The 26,202-nt window shown below is 48.4% G+C and overlaps 1 protein-coding gene across 1 annotated transcript in view; it reads left to right on the top strand.

Annotated features, from left to right (window-relative positions):
- The window catches only part of LOC135235041 (polyhomeotic-like protein 2), a 47,293-nt gene that overhangs the window by 15,119 nt on the left and 5,972 nt on the right, over window positions 1–26,202 (top strand). The window contains exons 2-6 of the mRNA XM_064300240.1: window positions 12,677–12,943; window positions 19,104–19,262; window positions 22,025–22,105; window positions 22,591–22,752; window positions 23,398–23,457. Of these exons, the coding sequence (XP_064156310.1) occupies window positions 12,713–12,943; window positions 19,104–19,262; window positions 22,025–22,105; window positions 22,591–22,752; window positions 23,398–23,457 (693 nt within the window). The 5' untranslated portion in view covers window positions 12,677–12,712. The remainder of the gene's footprint in view (window positions 1–12,676; window positions 12,944–19,103; window positions 19,263–22,024; window positions 22,106–22,590; window positions 22,753–23,397; window positions 23,458–26,202) is intronic.

The following is a 26,202-nucleotide window of genomic DNA, read 5'->3' as shown; positions in this document are numbered from 1 at the left end:
CTGTTAACAGGAAACACAGATAAAGAAACATGAAAAGCAAAGCTGATGAAGTCGAAAATAGAAATATAAATTTTTATTTTCTTCTTCATCTGGAGGGGGTAGGGATGAGTGTGCAAAAGACGTGGTTGTGAAAGAAAGGAAAAAGAAGAATAGGTGACAGGTGTCTTATACCTGTGATTGATATAGGTGTGTGGAAGATGGTCGTTCCGTTGCTAGTGAAGAGCAGGTGACAGGTGTGTTATACCTGTGATGGATACACCAGTGCGGAGGAGGGCTGTTCCGTTGCTAGTGAAGAGCAGGTGACAGGTGTGTTTTACCTGTGATGGATACACCAGTGCGGAGGAGGGCTGTTCCGTTGCTAGTGAAGAGCAGGTGACAGGTGTGTTATACCTGTGATGGATACACCAGTGCGGAGGAGGGCTGTTCCGTTGCTAGTGAAGAGCAGGTGACAGGTGAGGAGGGCTGTTCCGTTGTTTCCTTTGCTGTTCACACCTCGTCTGAGGTGACAGGACTGATGCCAGCCCACAGCACCTGTGATAATCTACATCCTGAGAGGCCAAACCACACACACACACACACACACTGCAGGACCTGAAGGTCCACTGACCCAAACCTTTCACTCTATCAGGGCCATGATTCACAGGCCCATTTGGGTTTTCACAGAGTTCAGTTAAATTTGTACCTGCTTGGGTTTTTTTCCTTCCATGCAATACATGTATTTATTTATTTAGATATATCAATATGTATTTTTATGAGTATGTTGGTCTTTTTTATCTCGGACAAAGTTCTAGTTTCCAAATGCAGTAGCTCACCTCCTTCAGGCCAGGATAATAATTTCAGTAAAAATGTCAGACACGTTAGGACATTGTGACTTTACAGCCGGCAATCTGTGCTCAAAACTCCTCAAAGGCTATAATCACAATGTTTGCCAAATCCCTAAATACAGGCATTTCTCACAGATACATAATGTCATCAATGCGGCTGCTTCATTTTGTGTGCATGTGTGTATGTGCGTGTGTGTGTGTGCATGCAGGCCTGTGTGTGTGCGTGTGATGTATGTGTGTATGTGCATGCAGGCCTGTGTGTGTGCGTGTGTATGTGTGTATGTGCATGCAGGCCTGTGTGTGTGAGTGTGTATGTGTGTGTGATTGTATGTCTGTGTGTGTGCGTCTGCGTTCACAGAAACTGCATCAGGACTTAAAGCTTTGCTAGTCAAGTCTGACAACTGCACAGTTGCTTTCTGAGGACATTTCATTAGTGCTTAGAATAGCTGTATATTTTCACAGTGTGTGGCCAGCAGACTGAGGACATGCAGAAACAGCCCGTGGCAGAGGAGTGGGGTGGGGGGGGGTCCCATACCACGGCTCAGTGCAGCCCAAAGCCTGGACCAGTGCAGACCTGCACAGATTGAGTGTTGCGTCCATCTGGTCATGGCTTGCCCTGGGGGGTTGGAGTTTGTGTTTTGGGGGAAGGGGGGGGACAGAGTGTGTGTGTTGTGTGAGTGCAGGGAGGGGGAAGCTGGAGTGTGTGTGTGTTTGTGTGGAGGGGGATTGGAGTGTGTATGTTGTGTGTGTGGAGAGGGGTTGGAGCGCGTGTGTGTTGTGTGTTATGGTGAATTGTGTGTGTGTGGGGGGTTGGAGTGTGTGTGTTGTGTGTGTGGAGAGGGTTTGGAGTGTGTGTGTGTGTTATGTGTGTGTGGGGGGGGTTGGAGTGTGTGTGTGCGTGGTGGGGGGGGGGGGTGTTGTCTGAAGCAGCTCAGTTTTGTCTTAATTACCCAGCACCTCCTTCCTGACACCACTTCATCCTCCTCGCTAGCGCTAAGCGCTAACACTCCCATTCCTCTCAACAGCTGCCTGTCAGGCTGTCAGCGTCTCTCAGGCCGTTTCCCACCACAGAAAAGTCCCAGTCGGATCTCATATCTCCGTAATCATGAGATAACCTCACTGCTGTCACGCATTCAGGGCCTGATGATGTCACCTGTAAGCACACGCTTCGGTTTGGGGGCCGGGGGGGGGGGGGGCATGTCACCCCCCAGTATTCTCATATGAAGCTTATTACAGGCCTAGGACACCTGCATACAGATTCATGTGAGCTGCTGACTTTTTCTGGCAAATCGGTGATCGGTATCGGCCCATGTGACCTCATGCTGAACAGCATGCAGGGCTCATGGCAGGTTTCAGGGGTATTATGGGATGGCTGACAGGCCTTGGGGGGCCGACATAGCTCAGGAGGTAAGAGCGGTTGTCCGGCAGTCGGAGGGTTGCCGGTTCGATCCCCCGCACTGGGCGTGTCGAAGTGTCCCTGAGCAAGACACCTAACCCCTAACTGCTCTGGTGGATGAGAGGCATCAATTGTAAAGCGCTTTGGATAAAAGCGCTATATAAATGCAGTCCATGTGCCTCTGTGACTGATGGAGGAAGTCAGTGGCTGTCAGAAATCTCCTCTGATAAGATAAAAATGAAAAATTAAGGCCTACATTTTCAAGGAGAAAATATATCATTTATACTTGACTTTTGTGACACTTCTTTGAGGCACATTGTGTGGGTGCCTGAACTATATCTACCTGTGATAAGCCAGTTTTAGATGATTTATCAGCGAAATGGCAAAACACTTCCTCCCGGTGGCTGGTACAGGGGGAAATGTCTGAGGTTAGAGAGCAATAATGAGTTAGGAATTAAATAAATGTATATAGTGTATGTCCAAACACAAGCAGGCTCCAGGACTCATTGTGGGAATCTGAGATGTCGATCTCAGTGCGACTACTCTAGTTAAATAAACCAGAAATAAAAAAATGATAATAAATATGTTTAATAGATAAGTATTTCTACGCTTTTCTACTCTATTCTAATCTAGATCGACCAAAGGGTCTTTTAGGAGTTGTGGGTTAAAGCTGGGTTCAGGCCACGGAAAACGCACTGACAAACGCAACGGCAACACAGTGAAAGGAACTGTAGCATCACTGAGAGCATGGGGTCTGTGGCTCCTGCTGGAGATGTAGCATCACTGAGAGCGCAGAGAGGTCTGTGGCTCCTGCTGCAGCTGTAGCATCACTGAGAGCGCAGAGAGGTCTGTGGCTCCTGCTGCAGCTGTAGCATCACTGAGAGCGCGGGGTCTGTGGCTCCTGCTGCAGCTGTAGCATCACTGAGAGCGCGGGGTCTGTGGCTCCTGCTGCAGCTGTAGCATCACTGAGAGCGCGGGGTCTGTGGCTCCTGCTGCAGCTGTAGCATCACTGAGAGCGTGGGGTCTGTGGCTCCTGCTGCAGCTGTAGCATCACTGAGAGCGCGGGGTCTGTGGCTCCTGCTGCAGCTGTAGCATCACTGAGAGCGCAGAGAGGTCTGTGGCTCCTGCTGCAGCTGTAGCATCACTGAGAGCGCGGGGTCTGTGGCTCCTGCTGCAGCTGTAGCATCACTGAGAGCGCAGAGAGGTCTGTGGCTCCTGCTGCAGCTGTAGCATCACTGAGAGCGCAGAGAGGTCTGTGGCTCCTGCTGCAGCTGTAGCATCACTGAGAGCGCAGAGGGGTCTGTGGCTCCTGCTGGAGATGCTGGGCTGGCTAATTAGAGGGGAGAAATCAACGAGAGCTCAGTGAAGGAAATGGCTGCTTGCTGTTTTAATTGGGTGCTATTTTTAGCCCATAACCTGCGTGTCTGAATGCGAAGCTGCGTATGCGTGTACATCACCGCAGTGACTCCTTTTCTTCAGCTTCGTTTCATTTCCGCTGCGGCATCCTCTCAACCTCCAGAACCATGAGGAAAAAATAGCGTACTTAAGCTTTCTTGAACTAGAACTATGCCAACTTTAAAAGTACTTACTTCACAGTTTCACCCTTTGGCTTCCACACTTATCGAGAGTACTTAAAATTCTTAATCTATTTATACAGGCAGGCATTTAGTGAAGTGATTCAGATTCAAGTACCTCACTTGAACCAACAATCTTGAACATGCAGTCCATGTTTCAGGTGCCCGCTCAGTCTTCACTGATTTCTGCCTGAATTTTCCCAGCACCACACACACAGAATCAGGGGCCCAGTCAAGACCTGCATGATCAGCACAGACCAGGAAAACAGTGGGGGTGTAACAATAAACTGATCTGGGTTGATGTATTGGTAGAAAGGACAACAATCCAATCCAATCAATACAACATGAAAAAATTGATCCATATTGTTATGAATTATAGCAAAAAAGGTATTCTTTGAACCATCTTCAGATGGAATTCAAGAATTCACCTTGTATTTACTTTAGGTACGTTTTAAAATAAGCTCTAATGCTTTATGTGGATGTTAGCTACATGAATTCATGCTTTGTACCATGGTTGAAGATTGGCATAAATAAACTTACGGTCAGTGGTTTAGTGATGTTTCCCATGCACAGGCTGATTTGGGAACATTGTTAGTCAGGTATGGCTCTGTGGGGCTCACATAACTCAGGTGGGACCTTCTGTGTCACTGTAAATCACTCTGGATAAGAGACTGCTACATTAATGCAATGAAAGGGCTGCTTCGGGAGGGCGGGTTTCAGTAGGCATGCTGGTTCCTTGCCTCAGTGCTCAATAGCGACACCTCTGGTCGGTCAGGTACCTGCAGCCTGTTTGCATCTGAGCTCCTGCAGTGTAGAGAGCCAGGGGCTAGCCAATCGCGTCTCAGAGCACGTACACACAACGGCTGCCCTCCACTGTGCACAGACACTTCTGCGGGTATGAAAATGGTCTACAATTATGATAGAGCGTTCCAAATCAGGGAGAGAATAACAACAAGGTTACTGCAAAAATATATTTGTTGCAGATAATAATTATGGTAATTGTAATGTACTGTAAGTAAGCTGTGATGGCTATACACCCTCCTGCAGAGAGGTGATAGGCTGAAGCAATTGCACAGACTCACACACCAGAGAGGAGCGTAGCTATGTGTGTGGAACAGGAGAGAAGAGAGGAGCTATGTGTGTGGAACAGGAGAGAGGGGCACAGCTATGTGTGTGGAACAGGAAAGAGGAGCACAGCTACGTGTGTGGAACAGGAGAGAGGAGCACAGCTATGTATGTGGAACAGGAGAGAGGAGCACAGCTATGTGTGTGGAACAGGAGAGAGGAGCACAGCTATGTGTGTGGAACAGAAGAGAGGAGCACAGCTATGTGTGTGGAACAGGAGAGAGGTGCACAGCTATGTGTGTGGAACAGGAGAGAGGTGCACAGCTATGTGTGTGGAACAGGAGAGAGCACAGCTATGTGTGTGGAACAGGAGAGAGGAGCTGTGTGTGTGGAACAGGACAGAGGAGCTGTGTGTGTGGAACAGGAGAGAGGAGCTGTGTGTGTGGAACAGGACAGAGGAGCTGTGTGTGTGGAACAGGAGAGGAGCACAGCTGTGTGTGTGGAACAGGAGAGAGGAGCACAACTGTGTGTGTGGAACAGGAGAGAGGAGCTATGTGTGTGGAACAGGAGAGAGGAGCACAGCTATGTGTGTGGAACAGGAGAGAGGAGCTGTGTGTGTGGAACAGGAGAGAGGAGCACAGCTGTGTGTGTGGAACAGGAGAGAGGAGCACAGCTATGTGTGTGGAACAGGAGAGGAGCTATGTGTGTGGTCAGCACTGGTGTGTCCCGTTAAGCCAGGCACTTATCCTGAACTGCCTCAGTAAACACTGATCTGCGTAAATGGATGGTCTGCCCCTTAAGTGAATACACACCATAGTATTAGGTTTGCTTTGGTTGGGTAAGGTTTCACTTCATCAACACATTTTCTGGGACGCTTGCATGTCACATGGTTCTCGGAGGTCCAATCAAGTACACACCTCTTTTTTCAACCTGAGGTGTGTGTAATGTCTGTAGTGGATAGAGATGTGCGGTTGGAGCTGGGAGTGGGGTGGGGGGGTTGGGTGGGGGGGCAGCAGGCTTTGTGGGTGGTTGAACTGCAGCAGGGCGGTGCCTGACAGACAGGAAGTGGCCAATTGAGTGAGATAATGCACACCGGCAGTGTGTGGCTCCAGACGGTGAGCGGGGGGGGGGCTGGGGGGGGTTTCTCAGAAAAAATGGAGAGAAGATCTGGAGAGAAAAGAGAAATGAGAAGAACAGTAAAGGGAGAGAAAGAGAGACAGAGAGGGAAAGTGAGGGAGAAAGAGATGGAGAAACAGGAAAGCAAAGAGAAAAACGGGTAAAGAGAGAGGGATAGGGAAAGAAAGGGAGTGAGAGAGAGAAAGAGAGGGAAAAGGAGAGACAGAGAGAGAGGGGATTGAGAGAGAATAAGGGAGGGTGAGAGAGAGAAGAGCAAGGGAGAGGAAGAGGGAGTGGGAGAGACAGAGAGGGGGAGAGAGAGAAAGACAGGGAGAAAGAGACAGAGAGAGAAAGGGGGAGATGGAAGTGTGTGCTTCAGTGTATTCAGGTCCAATTTGTGTGTTCAGGACACTATGTGGCAGGTGTACGCCTCCCTCACACATCAGTTGATTCTCAGCAGAGCCCCATTTGGCAGGTCTTTTGGTGTTGCAGCTGAGATGACGGGTGGATCAAGGCAGTTTGGGCTAGCCCCCCCCCCCCACTCTGAGGAAGTATCTGAAGGGGATGGGGGGGGGGTGAGGGGATCCTTTGAAGTGTGTTTATTTAACGAGCACCACTGCCCCCTGGTCTTTTGTAGTGGGCGGAGTCAAAGCCCCAGGAGTAGGACGAGGAGAGGCGTTTTTCTCCGGGACCTCGAACATTACGGCGTGCGTTTCCTGCAAGAGAGAGGGAGAGGGAGAGAGAGAGAGAGAGAGAGAGGGAGAGATAGAGAGAGAGAGGGAGAGATAGAGAGAGAGAGAAAGAGGGGGAGATAGAGAGAGAGAGAGAGAGGAGAGACATCCGCACACGGTCAGAGGACAGAACAGGCCTCGGTCGAGCCTCAGTGAGTACACGCCACCCATTTATTTATTTATTTATGTGTGTTCATTCATTTATGAAATCTATTTTACAGGGAAAGTACATGCTGATCATTTCAGTCATTGCGTTTCACATTCACATTCATTTTTATCCATAGTCCCTGGACAGATTGAAGCTGATAAGTGACATTGCATCTTCACAGTGCAACACACGAGTGAACACATGACGGAACTGAAGTGTCCATTTTGAAATGACAGCTAGATGTGACATGCTTGTTCAATGTGCTAAGCGTGCCATGTGGTCATTTAAAGGGCCCTGCCTGAGCTTTGAGTACTGTGGGACAGAAGGACTGTGATGTCAGCGTGTTCTGTGATGTCAGCATGTTCTTTGATGTCGGCGTGTTCTGTGATGTCAGCGTGTTCTGTCGTTGAATGCAACTAATGGTGTTAGTCAACAAGCGGTTCTGTCCTGAGTTATGCTACTATGGTTGTAATAGTGCGGTAGTGGGCATTATGGCTGGAATGTGCTATTTGTCGGACAGAAATAGTCAGCGCTCTGCATGTTGTCATAATGTGTATTATTGTCATATACAGGTATATTTACCATGTGTAATTTATCTTCAATATCTGGTTTGTTTTCCCTTTATTAATAAGAGAATGTGTTGGTCAAAGGATCAAGTGTATTAAATGTCTGCTATGAAACTCCAAGGGTTTGGAGCTAGTGTGTTAAGAAAGAAACTTTTTGGTGTTTTGGTAAATTAATTAGTCTTAGATTTTTAGCTGTTTTCTGGCCTGTGTGGTCTTATTTTTGTTGTTCTGATTAACTTCCATGCACTAAAAATGGGAAAAACTTCCTTGTAAGGAGTAGAGCTGAAATAAAAACATAACCCTTAACAGCAGAGAGTATAGGTTGTTCCTTTGGTGAGTTTGGGGGTGAAAACCACAGAATGTATTTTCGAGTTCAGGTATCTTGAATCCTGAAATCACACTCTGGCGCTTCTTGTTTTAAAAACCTTAAAAAGAACAATGCCATGCAGCACACCTTGGACCTGCAGGAATCCTGTGATCTGTCAAAGATACACAATCCCCCTGTGACTTCACTCTGCTGCAGAATGCACCCCTCTTCACAGCTAGGGTCATAAAACAAGGACAGGAATGACATGTCTTCCCTCTAGCACAGAAACCAGAGAGAAGCTCCACCAATCACGGACTACAATGGTAACAATAAGCTGAACAACACCAGCAATGATTGGTGGACACTTTCTGGTTATACTGCCATGTATCCTTTTATCTCCGAAGATAAGTACAGCCAGAAGGTATCCACCAATCACCGCCTGGGTTGTTCCGTTTGCTGTTCCCAACATACTCTGTGATTGGTGGACCCCCTCTTTGGTTTTTATGGGAAAATGTAGGACATGTTATTCCTCTAAACTATATTATAGTTCCTGATATCATCACGAGAGCCGTGACACAAACATGCTGACGTGTAATCGCGCGCGGCCGTCGGCCAGATTTGGGGCGTGCTGCCCCTGCAGATTAAAGGAGAGCAAGGGGGGACACGCTCCACATCAGTCATGTGACCCCCGAGCTCTCGAAACCTTCTGGCAGGGCACGAGATGGACGCGGCAGCTGTAAACGCACGCGGGGGGGGGGGGGGGGGGGGGAGGCCTGGGGCACAAGGGGTCCCAGTACGGGACTCAGAAAGTTTATCTACTGTAATTCCTGCGCTGTTGTGCCATTTGTACACACCAGGGTCAGGCACTGGTTTTCGGAAGGGGGTCCGAAGGGGTGGGTTCTGAGGACACTGATGGACCCCCGTCCAGGTGGGACAGAAATTTTCCAGGCAATTTGCCATCAGCTTAGCTCCTGCAGTACGTAGCGCATGCAGAAACGGGCACAGGCTGGAGCTTCTGATTGAGCCTGATGAGCCTGATTGGGCCGGATTGAGTCCAATAGAGAATCACGCAGCGCAGAGTTCATGCTCGTCCACACTGTCCCAGCTGTGCGCTAGGCTAGCACCGCGCGCTCAGTCCACTCGCATTCATTTCTCCCCCAGTGAGCTGGGTGTGACATCACAAGCGTGAGATCAGAGTGTTCTTAACTGAACACTCTAACGCTGATGTCACAATCATTACTGGCAGCTGAAAGCTGAAAGAGTTCTAGAACACTGACTTAGAATTTTTGAAAAAAAAAAAAACATTCCAAAAACCCTGCTCTTCAAAGGGTTAAGATGGAAATCCGAGCACTGGGTCCGGATCCCTTTGGCATCTGCCTGTCAGGGCGCTTTTAATCTGTGTGCTTTAGGAAAATGTCCGCCTGGGCGCGGTCCAGAGCGTACAGCAGAGACATGATGAAGCCACAGAGAAGAGTTTTTTTTATCAATGGAGGCTTTCTCATGAACCACAGAGGTTCCTTCTCCTAGCTGTGAGCAATTAAACAACAGGTAGCCACACATGACAGCCCACTCGTTTACATCACACATCACAGCAGAGCTGACACAGAGTCCTCGTGTGTGATTCTATTTTTTAAAAACTTGCTGTAACTGCAGTTCACTGCCACGGGAGCCAGACTGCGAGCGAACGTTAGCCTAGCAGAAGCAGCTCAGCAGGGATTCAGTCAACAGTTCTCCTCACCTTTGACTATCAGTTAACTTGCCAGACTGAGTTTGTGAAAAAAGCGTAACACGTGCGTTTACTTTTAAGGTAATGATGAATGTTGACTGAATACCGGCCTCAGATGGCAAATCTGGTGAGGATGCAATTCAGTGACCTCAGCTGCTGATGTTTGAGTGCTTTCCTGCTTTAACTCTCCAAACCGATTCACAGACTGTCAGATCGTGGGGGGGGGGGGGGTTTCATTAAGCAGGATTACTGAGAACCCAGAACAGCTCTTTTTACATCAGTCCATGTCCCAGATTTAGGAGGGTTGCGGGTTTTACTCAGCACAGTTGTCTGGCTGACTGCTTTGTGAAACGGGTCCCTGGTCAGCCCATTCTGTGTTTGCTGCAGGAAAGCAGGTCACAGAAATAACAGAAATAACAGAAATAACAGACCTCCACACCTTCCGCCCCATTTGCTCCTGTTCACACTGCTGCTGTTGTTGTTGTGACGGCATCACAGAGTGCCGAGTCAGCTTGGCCGGGACTCGGAAACACTTCCTGTCAAAGTGCAAGCTGCCTCGGGTAGGGGGTGGGGGGGGGGGGTTTGGGGGGGGGGGGGGCTGGCCTGTATAACCTCAGCAGGACCCAGACCAGCATGGTCTGAGCAGCACTGAGCTCTGGAGCGCTGCGCAGGTCAGGTGTGTGTCTTTGTGGGTTTCTTACGGGTCCCTTTTTCCAATCAGTGGCCAATTAGGCCTCAGAAACATGGTGTGTTTGAACAGTCAGCGCCTTAAACTAAGCATTAAGTGCTGAAACGCAGAAATAACAACAGAAACTGCAGGCCTGTGGGGGGGGGGGCAGTGCCACGTCTAGAAAAGCATTCAGTGCTACGGTGAGTGTGATTTGATTGGGCAAGTGGGTGCAAGCTAGGGGTTTATCACTAACTATCACTCAGCCAATGAAACAACAGAATCACAGAAGTGGGCGTGGCAAAACCCGGAAGTTCAGAGGCTGGTGTACATTTAGGCTGGAAAATCAAGCTTTTCTAAACACCTGAATACGGACACAGGTGCAGACTCTGCGACCCCCAACCGATGTCAGAATTTGCTTAAATTGAAGGTTATAATGAGGACACCCAGGGCCCCTGCAAACGGCTTTTGTACAGCACAGGTAGACCCTATACATGTGCCTTTTGTTCAGTACGGCATGACACGCTACACCCTTATTTTTCAAGGACATTTTAATAAGCTCACCTCTCTCAATGTCAGCATAACTTACCTACTTCTTTGGCCTTAAGTCACATCTTAAAAAATAACCGCAGTCTTAAATAATAGATGTGCAATATGGCGTACAGTACAGCATAACATGGCAGACGGAATCTGGGGCCATTGTGATTATTTGTGAAGCGAACCCTAAAGATGACCGAAGGCTCTTAGCGCTGATACGTCCCGCCATCCCATAACCAGACGGAACAGTGCGGCCCGCCGTCCCCGCCTCTCAAACGAGGGAATGCGTTTCCATGGCAAACAGGAAGGAAGAGAGGCTTCAGTTTGTTTAAAAATGCTTCACGTCCCCCCGCCTGGTGCTCAGTCTGTCCCCACGCCTGGTGCTCAGTCTGTCCCCCCGCCTGGTGCTCAGTCTGTCCCCACGCCTGGTGCTCAGTCTGTCCCCCCGCCTGGTGCTCAGTCTGTCCCCACGCCTGGTGCTCAGTCTGTCCCCCCGCCTGGTGCTCAGTCTGTCCCCCCGCCTGGTGCTCAGTCTGTCCCCACGCCTGGTGCTCAGTCTGTCCCCCCGCCTGGTGCTCAGTCTGTCCCCACGCCTGGTGCTCAGTCTGTCCCCCCGCCTGGTGCTCAGTCTGTCCCACGCCTGGTGCTCTGTCTGTCCCCCCGCCTGGTGCTCAGTCTGTCCCCCGCCTGGTGCTCAGTCTGTCCCCCGCCTGGTGCTCAGTCTGTCCCCCGCCTGGTGCTCAGTCTGTCCCCACGCCTGGTGCTCAGTCTGTCCCCCGCCTGGTGCTCAGTCTGTCCCCCGCCTGGTGCTCAGTCTGTCCCCACGCCTGGTGCTCAGTCTGTCCCCCCGCCTGGTGCTCAGTCTGTCCCCACGTCTGGTGCTCAGTCTGTCTCCTCTGATCGGTCTGATCCTTCGGCCTTTGAAGGAGCGCGCTGAAACTTGGGACACCCAGGGCCCTGTTTCAGGGGGGGAGAAGCCCACGGTGTGCGGTCATGGGGGGAGAAGCCCACGGTGGTTTTCAGGGCTGATGAACGCGGCTCGCTGGTGTAGCGCTTGTCGTCTCTGCGTTTCTCTTTTCTGTTTTATTGCGAAAGCGACGGCCCTGGGCCTCAGACCCCACAGATCAATTTGTATTGGGTTTCGCCGAACGGCAATTTGTTAGCAACCCGAGTCTGTGTCCTTTCACCGCCCGAGGCGGGTCTGTGAGATGGCGGGAGAGAGGTCAGGGGTCAAGGGTCAGGAGGTGGGAGGGCTCTGGTCATGGAGAATCGGGTGCTGGGAACCCCCTGAATTAATCACCATGACCCCCCAGAAATGGAAAGGGAGGAAAACGACACACAAAAATTCATACAATAGAGGACCCTGAGGACCCACAAAAGACACAAGAGACCTGACGGGCCCCACAGGACCGACTCAAAATGGCCGTCCAGGTGTCCAGAATTTCTGTCCCAGAATTTTAACTAGCTGTTAATTTTTCTTAGTTAAGTTCTTTTCATGTTTAAAGGGATTAGTCACCCTCTAAAGCCACATTATTTCAGAAACAGCTATGCATGCTACGGTGGATAAAAGGCCCATTGTGCTTGTAGTTCTGTTGTAATAAATTACACAAAGAGAAGCAACACATTTTTTTAACAGATTAAATTAAAGACTGAGCTGAATTAAGAGGATGAGTGAGTGAGTGAATGGTGAGTAAATGGTGTGTGTGCCCCACGATAGGTTGGTGACCTGTCCAGGGTGTATTCCTGCCTCTCGCCCCAATGCACGCTGGGATAGGCTCCAGCACCCCCCTGCGACCCTACCCAAGAATAAGCGGGTACAGATAATGGATGGATGGATGGATGGATGGATTAATGGATTCCTAATTAGGCTGCTAAACGCCTGTTTTCGTACCTGCACAGGAAGCCCATCCCACCTGTGCGCCCCAGTGCATTCTCTGAGGACATCCTGGCATTCTGTGCTGGGGCAGGTCCCAGGAAGGCTTTTGGACAGTTTTGACCCAACTCTCTTCTCCCCCACAGGTTTTTTCGGGAGCATCCCGCCCATATAGGGGCGCTATGGAGAACGAGCAGAGCTCAGCGTCCTGTGGAGTGAGCAGTATGGGTTCCGGTAACACCAACCCCAACCCCAACACCAGCACCAACACCATCCCCAACCCCAACACCAGCACCAGCACCAGCACCAACACCATCCCCAACCCCAACACCAGCACCAGCACCAGCAACGGCAGGCCCACCGTACCCCAGATATCTGTCTACAGCGGGATCCCCGATCGACAGACTGTACAGGTACGGTACTCACATCAGAAATGAGCAGTGGGCCCCAAAACTTACAGCAGGACCCCTCAACTGCCCCCTCAAAATCACAGCTGTGCCCCCAAAACCATCGTCACTCCTTTGAAGGCCCCAGATGGGGAGGTTAATGGCCGACTGGTGCACTGGCATTTATGAGGACTTTTACCAAACCGGTCTTTATGGGGACTATTACCAAACAGGTCTTTATGGGGACTGATCATAAACAGGTCTTTATAGGGACTATTACCAAACAGGTCTGTATGGGGACTGTTACCAAACAGGTCTTTATAGGGACTATTACCAAACCGGTCTTTATGGCGACTATTACCAAACAGGTCTTTATAGGGACTATTACCAAACAGGTCTGTATGGGGACTATTACCAAACCGGTCTTTATGGGGACTATTACCAAACCGGTCTTTATGGGGACTATTACCAAACCGGTCTTTATGGGGACTATTACCAAACCGGTCTTTATGGGGACTATTACCAAACAGGTCTTTATGGGGACTATTACCAAACAGGTCTGTATGGGGACTATTACCAAACAGGTCTGTATGGGGACTATTACCAAACCGGTCTTTATGGGGACTATTACCAAACAGGTCTTTATGGGGACTATTACCAAACAGGTCTTTATGGGGACTATTACCAAACAGGTCTTTATGGGGACTATTACCAAACAGGTCTTTATGGGGACTATTACCAAACAGGTCATTATGGGGACTATTACCAAACCGGTCATTATGGGGACTATTACCAAACAGGTCTGTATGGGGACTATTACCAAACAGGTCTGTATGGGGACTATTACCAAACAGGTCTTTATTGGGACTATTACCAAACAGGTCTTTATGGGGACTATTACCAAACAGGTCTGTATGGGGACTATTACCAAACAGGTCTTTATGGGGACTATTAACAAACAGGTCTGTATGGGGACTATTACCAAACAGGTCTTTATGGGGACTATTACCAAACAGGTCTTTATGGGGACTATTACCAAACAGGTCTTTATGGGGACTATTACCAAACAGGTCTTTATGGGGACTATTACCAAACAGGTCTTTATAGGGACTATTACAAACAGGTCTTTATGGGGACTATTACCAAACAGGTCTTTATGGGGACTATTACCAAACAGGTCTTCATGGGGACTATTACCAAACAGGTCATTATAGGGACTATTACCAAACAGGTAATTATGGGGACTATTACCAAACCGGTCTTTTGGGGACTATTACCAAACAGGTCTTTATGGGGACTATTACCAAACAGGTAATTATGGGGACTATTACCAAACCGGTCTTTTGGGGACTATTACCAAACAGGTCTTTATGGGGACTATTACCAAACAGGTCTTTATGGGGACTATTACCCAACAGGTCATTATGGGGACTATTACCAAACCGGTCTTCATGGGGACTATTACCAAACAGGTCTTTATAGGGACTATTACCAAACAGGTAATTATGGGGACTATTACCAAACCGGTCTTTTGGGGACTGATCACAAACAGGTTTATAGGGACTAATCACTAACAGGAGTTTATGAGGACTGACCACAAACATGTTTTTATGAGGACTGTTCACAAACAGGTCTTTATGGGATCTGACCACAAACAGGTGTTTATGGGGACTGAACACAAACAGATGTTTATGGGGACTCATCAAAAACAGGTTTTTATGGGAACTTATCACAAACACGTCTTTCCACTGATGCAGCTTCATGAACTGAGACGTTCCAGTTAAATGTTGGTCAGACGCATCACATTCTTTCATTTACAACATTCAGTGCGAACAAATTTCCAATGGCAGGGTCCATCCATTATCTATACCCGCTTATCCTGGGCAGGGTCCATCCATTATCTATACCCGCTTATCCTGGGCAAGGTCACGGGGGATGCTGGAGCCTATCCCAGCATGCATTGGGCGAGAGGCAGGAATACAGCCTGGACAGGCCACCAATCTATCGCAGGGCAGTCCTCTCTCCGTAAATAAGCTAAACAAAACTGGCAGGGCTAAGGCTCAGGTGAGCTATGTCTCATGATTACCTGCAGATCCAGCAGAACCAATGTCACAGGCTGATCCTGCGCCACAGGAGGACTTTTCGGTTTCATTATAAAAAAAGATTTTAAATGTCTTGTCAACGTCAATATCGTTTAATATTCGGCAATATTCTCCCTGTAGGCAGTTCATATAATTTTATTTGTTGCAAGGCTGAATTAGTCATACATCTTCCCTGATAAGATTAATCAGTAATTTGTGTCAGACAAAAGGCCACTGGGTTTCATTTATTTTTTTTTTGTTTAGTTTTTTGCGCCATCTACTGGACAATTCTATTTCTGCCAAGACACAACACAGAACTTTTGACAGCACGTCATTCACTTTCCTAATCCTGACTGGTCTTCCCGTATCTCTTACCAAATTTACAGAATAATAAGCAGATTTGAATATTCCTAGAAATTATTCAACGATATATGAGAATGAAAAAAGCACAGTTGTAGTGGCACTAAAACACTAAATAAAAGTGTTATTGCAAGGACACCGAGTCGTCACGGTTACATTCTCAGTAAACAATCCCTCTAAACAAAAAAAGGCACCCAATTAAGAAAAATTAACTGCTTGTTTAAAATTCTGGGAGAATGCACTTTGTGGTTGGAACAAACCCAGCATACACAGTGAGTGACCAGGACCAAGATTAAATACCAGTGGTCTGGAGTAAAGAGTGCCCCCTACTGGCCTACCAACACCACCACAAGTTGCTTAAAACTTTGTTTTCCCAGGAGGTCTCCCATCTAAGTACTAATGCAGGGATTCTCCAATCTGGCCCTCGGGGGCCAGTAGCACTGCTGGTTTTCATTCCTGCCCTCTAATCTGATTTAAACCTGACCCACCCCGTAAGGGTAATTCTGTGGCCAATCAGGGACATTATTGGTCATTGGACCATTAGGCGGAAGAGAACACCTGCGGTACCACTTACCTTAAGGGCCAGACTTGAGTATCCATGGCCTGATCAAACCCATCCCTCCTTAGCTTCAGTCATTCATTAGAGGCAGGGTGCATGGCAGAGCTAGCCAGCTTAGCTTCACTTGAGCTGCATTTAAAAAAAGACAGAAACAAAACAAAAACATCACCAGCTGCCTTTTAAAAAAAATAAAACTGCAGAGATTGAATTAAAAGGATGGCAAATTGATGCCATGCAGACCCTAAGAACGCTTGACTTTTGAATTTCTAATCTGAACGCGGCACACGGAACATAGGCAGTGTTCTACTGCCATCTGTTGGCAGACTGCAGCCACTGCAAGTCAGATTGAAATGCGTGTTATACGGCCAGTTTGAACAAAGAACTAGAAGTCCGACCAGAAGTGTTCACGCAAGCTTATAAATAAATGCATGGAATAACTTACAAGGACTGTAGAGTCGGACCATCAACATAAAATCTGACAGCGGTAGATTTACTCGACAGACAGACTGAGAAAAGTGCGCACCATCTTAGTTTGTCCAGTGCCAGTAAAATTACGAGAATTATTCATTATTAAATTATGAATTTTAATTTCTTCATCTGAAGTTTAAGAAATTCTATCAGTTGGAAATAAAAGAGGCAAAATGTAATTTGAATACACCTCTGAAAATTATGAATAGTTATTCATGGCAGATAGTTGAGATAGAAATGTTTCTTGTCCAGCCATATGCAATCACAGATACATGCGATGGCCCAGTTTAAACTCGCTGTAGATTTAAAGAGTAAAAACTCTGACACTGTGTCCCTCAGGAGTGGAGTTATTAGGCTGCTGAGACACTGAGACGGGGCAGCAATCTAAAGTCCTCTGCCAGACAGACAGTCTTTACTCTCCACCGGCCTCTCTCTGAGTCATCAAATACACGTCTGACCTTTGACCTCTCCTCTCCGGAGTCGTTTATCCCTGTCCGCCGTTAATCGCTCGGAGAGAGCGGAGCAGAGGGCGGCCATTTTACAACGTCGCCCGACCGCCAGACCGCCAGAGTCGCGTGAGCCAGCCCTGCTGAAGAGGAAACTAACCCTGCAAGATACAGCAGGAGATTTCGTTCATGTGTGCCAGGGACTTTAAGGAAACCCGTCCGCATGTGTTCAACAAGCAAATAATAATGTGCTAATACACTGATGAATAATGCCTACAGGTCTTATGGTGTCAAGACAAACCAAGATCTTAGTTATTAACAGCTCTGGAAAAAATTTAAGAGACCACGCCATATTTTTTTAAGAAGAATCTGGATTACCCCACCAAATAGTGATTGTTGAAATCTTCCTAAGTGAAGATATTGTCATTTTTATTATTATTTGCGGGTATAAGCTTGTTTTGTTTTCATTTTTCAATGTACAACAACACTGTGTATCTTTAGTCTTTTGACCAGTTGTCATTTTCTGCAAATAAATGTTCTGAATGACAATATTTTTGCTTTGGAATTAAAATGAAATGTGGTCAACAGTTAATCAAAAGTTAGATTTTATGCAGACGCATACCATAAACTCTGAAACTGGAAAATTCATGTGGTTTCTTGATGTTTTCCAGAGATGTGTAAATACACATAGTTGGTCTGTTTTTGCTCATGCTTGAATTACGTGGCCATAATGATGACATCACAGTTGACAAACCAAGGACCTGTCAATCAGACGTCAGAGCGGCAGCATTGTCCTCTGTGTGGAATTCTCTCCCAGTCAGCAGATTCTCAAAGGGAGGCATAGAATGGAGATGTCAGACTCTCTGATGGACTTCAGGGAAAGATGGGGTTCTGGGGGGGTCCGTGCAACTCATTCCCTGTGGGGGGGGTCACAGGTCAACCTTCTTCCTACCCCCGTTGCCTGGTAACCGCACAGAGGCCGTCTGTCAAACCGAGAAATAGAGACATCTCTCTGGCGGAAAACCCCGCCTCTTTAAGGAGGAGTGGGCGGGGCCTGAGCGGAACCGTTCCAGACTCGGACCGCAGCCATTGGCTGAGAGGGGAGGGCACCCTATCCGGCATTCGGTGGCCAGCGCCAGAGGCTGGAGCCGCAGGGTGTGGGAAGAAGGCTCTTTTAGGAAACGGGCTGCCGCCGGTGCTGTGAGGAATACGCGTGTGCTCGTGGGCTAACCCAGAGAGAGGGCGGGCGAACCAGACACACGCGCACGGACTTACCCCCCCCCCGTGCCCCGAGCGCCTGGCAGTCCTGGGACACCCCGCGTCCAGAGTCACCGGCTCTCCTCCTCTTCACCTGCAACCCTCTCAGGTCTGCTTTCCCTTCGATCTGTCGGATGTGCTCTCATTGCGGAGAGACCTGCGGTAGACTACAGTAAGTCTGGAGATCAGCGCACTCAGAAATGCATCTCAGTATCAGTTACAGCTGAGAGGAACGTTTGTGCTGTAAATTCCTGAAGTATTTCCTAAAAATGTTAATTGTAAAAAAGTTTGAAAAGTAAAAATGGATAAGAGAGGGAAGTAGCTGAGTTACTGGCTGGACTGACACACACTCCTGACACAGGGGGACTGACAGTGGAACATGACTGGGAATTTTTGACAGAGTAAGGGCACTTTTTATAGGGGTCTTATGCAGTCTTGATTTCTACAATCTGCGTGCAGGTTTATAACACAAACCAAAATGTATGTGTATGTGTGTGGGCGTGTGTGTGCTTGTGTGTGCATGCACACATACACAATTATGCACACACACACAAATGTATCTTGCTGTTTTTAAGGTTAGAGATCACTGACTAGATTCTGCCCCCCCACCCCATCCAATCACAATGTCTCATGACAGGCGTCAGTCTGCAGGTTTGGGGGTCTCTGCCTTCTTGACTCTATTGTGTGCTGGGGGTGAATGCAGGTGGGGGGGTGCGCAGTGAGAGGGGGGCACAGTGGGGGGGTTCAGGGCAGCCCCCCCCCCCAGGCCTGGGCAGAAAGGGGGAATGTAGTCAGCTGTCAGGCGGAGCTTGTGTGATAGTGGGCTGACCCCAGATGTCAGACCACACCCCTTTCAGCTGCATCCACAGCTATGGGGCGGAGCTGGTGTGATTGACAGGGCAGACCCCAAAGTCACACTACTACTTTCTGCTGTAGTAAAATGTTTCACAAGCATGTGATTTCAGTGCCTCTTTTGGATTACAAATGTGTGTGTGTGTGTGTGTGTGTGTGCGCAGGTGATCCAGCAGGCCCTGCACAGGCAGCCCAGCACGGCTGCGCAGTATCTGCAGCAGATGTACGCAGCGCAGCAGCAGCACCTCATGCTGCAGACCGCAGCCCTGCAGCAGCAGCAGCTCAACAGCGCACAGCTACAGAGCCTGGCCGCCGTGCAGCAGGTGAGCGCAGACGCACGCAGACATGCGCAGACGCACGCAGACCCACGCAGACGCTGCAGACACACACAGACACACGCAGACGCTGCAGACACACACAGACATACGCAGACCCACACAGACACACGCAGACGCTGCAGACACACACAGACGCACACAGACCCACGCAGACACGCACAGACGCTGCAGACGCACGCAGACGCTGCAGACACACACAGACACATGCAGACACTGCAGACGCACGCAGACGCTGCAGACACATGCAGACCCATGCAGACCCATGCAGACGCTGCAGACACACACAGACATACGCAGACCCAAGCAGACGCACGCAGACTCTGCAGACACACAGAGACGCATGCAGACACACGCAGACACACACAGACACACGCAGACCCATGCAGACGCTGCAGACACACACAGACACACGCAGACCCATGCAGACGCTGCAGACACACACAGACACACGCAGACGCTGCAGACGCTGCAGAACCGACACAGCAGACCATGCAGACAGCAGACTGCAGACACACACAGACACACGCAGACCCATGCAGACGCTGCAGAAACACAGAGATGCACACAGACACACGCAGACCCATGCAGACGCTGCAGAAACACAGAGATGCACACAGACACACGCAGACGCATGCAGACGCTGCAGACACACACAGACACACGCAGACACTGCAGACACACAGAGACGCACACAGACACACGCAGACGCTGCAGACACACACAGACACACACAGACACACGCAGACGCACGCAGACGCACTCAGACACATGCAGATGCTGATTATTAATTTTAATGTCGGCTCCATGCTCCACGCATACGTGCTCTGTGTGCAGAGCAGTCTCACTGTAATTCAGTCTTTAATGGGGATTTTCTGGGTTTGCTCACCTCTCTGCCCTGGCATTTTCCTGGAGTAGTTTTTCTTTTTTTTGCGTTTTCTGATCTTTGATGGAGCTATCGACCTCCACCCTACGGGAACGCGAGCTCTTTAAGCTCAGCGAATCGCTGAATAATGTTCTGCCCACCTGTCAGAAACTTTACGGGCTAAATTCTTCCTGCCTCAGATGTGAGAGATTTAAGATTTTACATGCAACCTTCCTGGAGAAAGAAGAATTAGAAGAAGAACGGATTTTATGTTTTGTCACGGTGGGTCTGCAGAAAGCTTCTTTCTGAATTATCAAAATGCCCTAGGTTGCCAATTAATTAACGATGAAATTCATTATATAATGATAAAAACAGAAGAAAAAAACACGCTCCTTAGCATTTTTAAATATTATACATAGGTTAAACATGCAAGACAGAACAGCAGGAGACGAAAAAAAACACTTTTTACACTTTCAGCTGCCATGTTTTCCTCCGCTGGAGTTTAACCCCTTTAGACTCTCCCCCCCCAAAAGCAGAGGAGAGGCATTTCCCAGACCTCCCCCCCCCCCATTTCCTGCCCAGCGACAGTGATGAACGCCTCAGTACCTGGAGGGCTGTGGGGCGTCTGACAGACGGAGGGAGAGCAGGCCCTGCGTGGCCTGTGGGGAGGACCCTGAGCTCGGCTGGCAGGGCTGAATGGATGGATGCGAGAGGAAATCATTATTCTTCAGCGACTTTCTGCACTTTCTATAACTCTGAATCTCTCAAGGGTCTGACACCTGACCTGTGCAGCGCTTAATTTTCTTGTCTCAACAAGCATCAATTGCGCCACACTGCATGGATTAAACAAATAAGACAATAAGTAAACTCTAAAATTAGCACAAGCACCTACCAGAATGAACTTTGACCAAAGGACAAAAGAATCAAATATATATAAAACATGATACGCATAATTAAATTGTATAAATACAAACCATTGTGCCTACAAACGTGATGTAATGTCGCGCGCTATTCCTGGCGCTGACATCATTGCCGTCTCTCAGTGAATTCGACGTTGAGCCCAGGCGCCGCCGTTCTTCCCCGCGGGCCTGTCTTCAATCACGTCCTCTCCGTAAACACGGCCGCGCCTTTCATCCGCTGCCCGCGCCGATCGAGCTCCGCGGAGCCGCCGGCGCGGATGGAAGTCTCGCGCCAGACCCCCTCGGGGAGCGGCGGTTTGGCGCGCTTCTCCTCTTTCGCGGCGAACAGACTCGAGCTGAGCGCGTGCGCCGAACTGACGCCAGAGTGTGCCCCGGAGAACATGAGAAACGCAACGCGATCACAGCAGTTACGGACTTCCAGTCAGCTAAAATGCGCCAGGGAATAAAAAGAAAACAATAAGACATACATGCAGAATAAAACATGCAGATTCACTTTTAATGTTGGTTTTACGCGCATGTCCGTAGAAACAGTGAATGAAGTTTCTCTCTTTTTCGTGGCGCATCTTGGTTCTATGTAAAGTAAGCTGCATTTCCCTCCAATATAAAAATAGTACAGGAACATTAAAATCTGGAACGTTTTAACATTTTGGTGGATTTCAGCAATGTGTATACTTCCCATTAAAAATATAAACATCAATAGCTCAAGTGGATTTGAATTAAGCAGGACTGAATGAACTCTATGCAGAATTTAATTATCTTTATGAATTGTTCAATTAACTCTGAGAAGCTGAATGAATCCTGGAGGAGCTGTCTTGTTTCCCTGGGGGTCAGTTTGCGTGTACTCTGAGGGAAGACCAGTGTTCTCCTCTCTGACCAGACCGCCTCCTCTATGTGGGGACTGGGATTAATGACCCGTGCGTTTGACAGCTCAATCTCCTCTCACCCCCCCCCCCCCCCCAAAAAAGGCCAGTCTCGCAGCGGGTCGGCAGAACTCCACCCAGAATGGGACCTCAACCCAACAAACAGGATCCACAACTCAAACCACCGTGAGTCTCTTTCACAGGCTATTTCACAGTTATTATACTTATATATTATTAATGTTATTACACTGCTGTGTAGCTTCTTGGCTAAATCACCTGTGTGCTCTGGATAACAGCATCAAAGTGAAATGCAACGGAATCTAATACTCTGTGTGTATGTATGCATATATAGTTCCCAAATGTTCTTGCATTGTAGATTTATTTTTTCAGATATCCTCAGCTGTTGTTTCCCTTTCATTAGTCGGACATCTGCAATAATTAAAAAAACAGCCAGGCCGATGACTGGGGTCACATATCCTGGTGGATATGAATGTTATTTAAAAAATAATGAACACAATAATAATGCACTGTGTGTACTGAATAGATTGTCAGTTTAATAGTTAGTGCTGCCTGTAGGGGAGGATTAGTTTGTTGTAGTTTTATATGTGATGCTCCCCTGTAGGAGGTAATGATCACATCCCTTCTCTTCCTCATCCTCATCCTCCTCCCAGATTAATCTGGCCGCCTCTCCTGCGGCCGCTCAGCTAATCAGTCGAGCTCAGAGCGTTAGCTCCGCCCCCGCAGGGATTACCCAGCAGGCCGTGCTCCTGGGAAACGCCTCCAGCCCCACCCTCACCGCCAGTCAGGCGCAGATGTACCTGCGCGCCCAGATGGTACGAGCCTGAGCGCAGCATCACGACACACACAACACACACTCACACACGGTCATAAACCACGCATGCTACACACCTCACACACACACTACACACACACACACACCTCACACAGCCATACTGACACACACACACCATACCCCACCACTGCACACACGTTCACACACACGTACACACACCCGCACTTACACACGTACACATGCATGCACACACACACTCATACTCACACACTTGCACACACACACGCATGTACACGCGCGCACACACACACAGTCCTAACTGAGGTACGCCAGTCAAGATGTTTCTGTGCTTCCGACATACTGGGAAAAGCAAACTGAATAATGTGTAACAGCGACAGTACAGTTCTGCTCTCTGGTTTCCTCATCAGACAGCCATTCCTTTCCACAAACGGAGCCTTTGGAAGTTTCCAAAATTATTTCTAGCTCTCCACAACCAGTCCTTCATATCGTACATTTGAGAGAGACAGAGATGGGGAGAGAGCAAGAGAGAGAGTGAGACAGATAGAGAGACAGAGAGAAAGAGAAGAGAGACTTCAGTTATTTCCATTTAATCATTTGGTCTGTATTTCTGCTTTAAAAAGCCCTTCATTCTGTGCATTTCTTTCTTGTGGCCATCACCTGCCAGCAGAGACGTGGCAGAGCAGCAGTTAATGGAGAGGGAATGCAGTGGACGGAGTATTTAACGGTATTTATGACGGCGATGGTGGCGCGTGGGGCTGGCTGCTTTCTCAGGGTGTGTGTGTGTCAATAGCGGGCTACCGGCTGTGTGTGTGTGACGTACGAGAGAGAGGTAGAACCATCCGCTCGTCTTAAAAACACACCGCACTTCCGCCCTCTTACAGGGGCTTGGAGAGAGACGTTCTCTTTTTTTAATAATATTTTTTTAATGACAGTAGCGATTCTCGATTGTGTAAAATTGTGTGCGGACGCGATCGGCGGTGGTTTCTGCGGCATTCTCCCACACGCGGCTCCACGCCCGTTTCTGAGCCGCGTGAGATGAACACGCGCTGCAGATATGGCAGATGTCACGGCTGTCGGCTGACTGTAGTCTGGGGGCTAAGCTAACAGCTTCGCTAACCGCGCTAATGGCATGCATCCCACAGCCCTCGCGCTGCACAGCTTTCCTCTCTGCCAAACAGGTTTTTGAACATACGCTATTCACTGTGACACATGCTCATTTTAGATCGCTGAACGGCTGCAATACTTACTAATTTGGAGATAGAGATAGGTACACTTTATTGAACCCCATGAGGTAATTTGTCCTCATTTGACCCATCCTAGCTACATAGGTGGTCCGCAGCCACAGTGCAGCGCCTGCCGCCTGGGGACCAGCTCCGGTTCTGAGGCCAGTGCCTTGGCCAAGGGCAGTGGCAGGACTAGCCTATACCACACCTGTGGCTGGAGTGTACCTAGATTACATAGACCAACATGCCTGCTGCATGTTAATGGTACAGGAAATGCATTAAGGTGGAACGCTGTTTAAAATGTTGTCTTGCAGTAAAAGCGCTCACTCACCTTGAGGGACAGACACAGGTTTGGCCTTGGCTAGGGGGGACACAGGTTACCAGTTCAGCTGCGGAAACCCATGATTGATGATTGGTGCAGAGTCAAGCACACTGGAGTGTTGCCCACCTATCAGCTTCACCGTTGCTGATGGGTGTCGGCGAAGGGGGAAGGTAGCGTAGCAACAGCTTCAGAAGTAAATAAATAAAGAAAACATTTATTATTGATTTTAAAAAATCATAAATTCCTGCCAGATGATCTACAGTATCAGCACAGGATCACATACCCTAATTAAATATCATTTACACAGTATTCTGAAAGCTTTTAACCTGCAACGGAAACTTACCCCGTCAGAATAAATAACGATGACCGATGATAAATAATTAAAAACCCAGGCAGGATATTTGTACATTTTCCATTTTTATGAAGTCAGGGAAACTCGAGCTGTTCCTGTGCACAAGGGGCGGTCGCCTTGGAGACCATCCCTCTCAGGGGGGCGACAAACAAAGGGCGGAAGACGTCGCCTTCAATTGAGCTTTGTTTGATTTTATTTATTTCTAATCCTCTTTTTATTGCTTTATTTTATCTATATTTGATTACTCTGTTTTATTGGGGGGGGGCTTAAACTCTTGTATGGAACAACCCTGCTCCATTTTGTTTTTATTCTATTCCTGTTTTGTATCAAAGGTACAATATAATAAAAATAGATAGATCAATAAAAAAAATAAATAAACACAAACCCTACGGAATGGTTGCCATGGAGAGGGGACGTGTCTAGCAGTATGGAACATGAGACTGAAGGAAATGGCGATTAATAACAAGAATGCTGGCCAACCATAATAACCTGGGCTCACGCTCACGTTTCACGCTAACGACCGGGATATCCTGGTCCAGCGCCACCGTTCCCCGCCCAGGCACGGCCGTGTCAGGATCCCCTGTCACTCAAACGGAGGATCTGAGCAAGCAGCCGCAGTTTGTTCCATTTCGCCCGTTTGAGATCTCACTCCTGGGGCTCCCAGAACAGTCAATCTGCACTGAAAACGGTTCCAGTTAATGGTGGGGGTAAAATAAAAAAATATTTATATTTTATATATCGTGATAAAAAATACAGGGCGTTCGGAGGGAAAACATCTGTTTCCTGCTCTGTTCCTGAATGACCCCAGGGGTCCCTGTCTCTGCTACCGAAACCGTGGAAAAGCTGTTCCTCTCATTAATCACAGAGATATGAGTGTGAAACTCGCACTCCCATAATCCCTCGGGAGTGGCAGGCCTCCTCTGAACGAGAGAGCTTGGGATCAGGAGGACCTCCACGCAAAAAATAAAGCTTAAATAAAAACATTTTTAAATTATGGCTGAGTTCTATGGAACAGGTGATCTTCAGAGAGAGAGAGAGAGAGAGAGAGCCTTCAGGTCTGGCTGGTTTAAATGCAAACACGGATTAAAGAAACTACTGAAGGGGAGTCTTTGTGTTGTTCAGCATTCGCCAGTGCTAGTGTTCGTGGTACTGATAAGACACAGCTGGGAGGAGAGCTGCGTGTTCAGCAGGCTGGTGATGATCCCGGTGTTAAGGCAGGAGAGGTGGGTGCGCTTCCTTAACGCAGGGATTAATTCTGAGATGTAAAAAAAAACAGCGTTACCATCCTCGCATAGCAACAGTTGACGGCACTGAGGTGGTGCGAGGCTCACCCACAGCAGCTACCTCACGCGGAGGAACGTGAGTCTTTCAGATAAACGCTCAGTGTGGTGTGAGCGCGTGCGGAGAGAGAGAGAGAGAGAGCCTGTCCAGCGGGTTTTTAAAGTGGCTTCTAAAACAGTTTTTTAACGGTTTTTACAGGGTCTTTAAAGCGGTTTTTAAACAGTTTCCAAAGCAGTTTTTTTAACAGTTTTTGAAGAGGTTTCCCTCCTGAGAGGTGTAGAAGTGTCAGAC

Source organism: Anguilla rostrata, chromosome 11 (assembly GCF_018555375.3).
Source record: "Anguilla rostrata isolate EN2019 chromosome 11, ASM1855537v3, whole genome shotgun sequence".
Lineage (NCBI taxonomy): Eukaryota > Metazoa > Chordata > Actinopteri > Anguilliformes > Anguillidae > Anguilla > Anguilla rostrata.
This window is presented reverse-complemented; position numbering and strand designations above follow the sequence as displayed.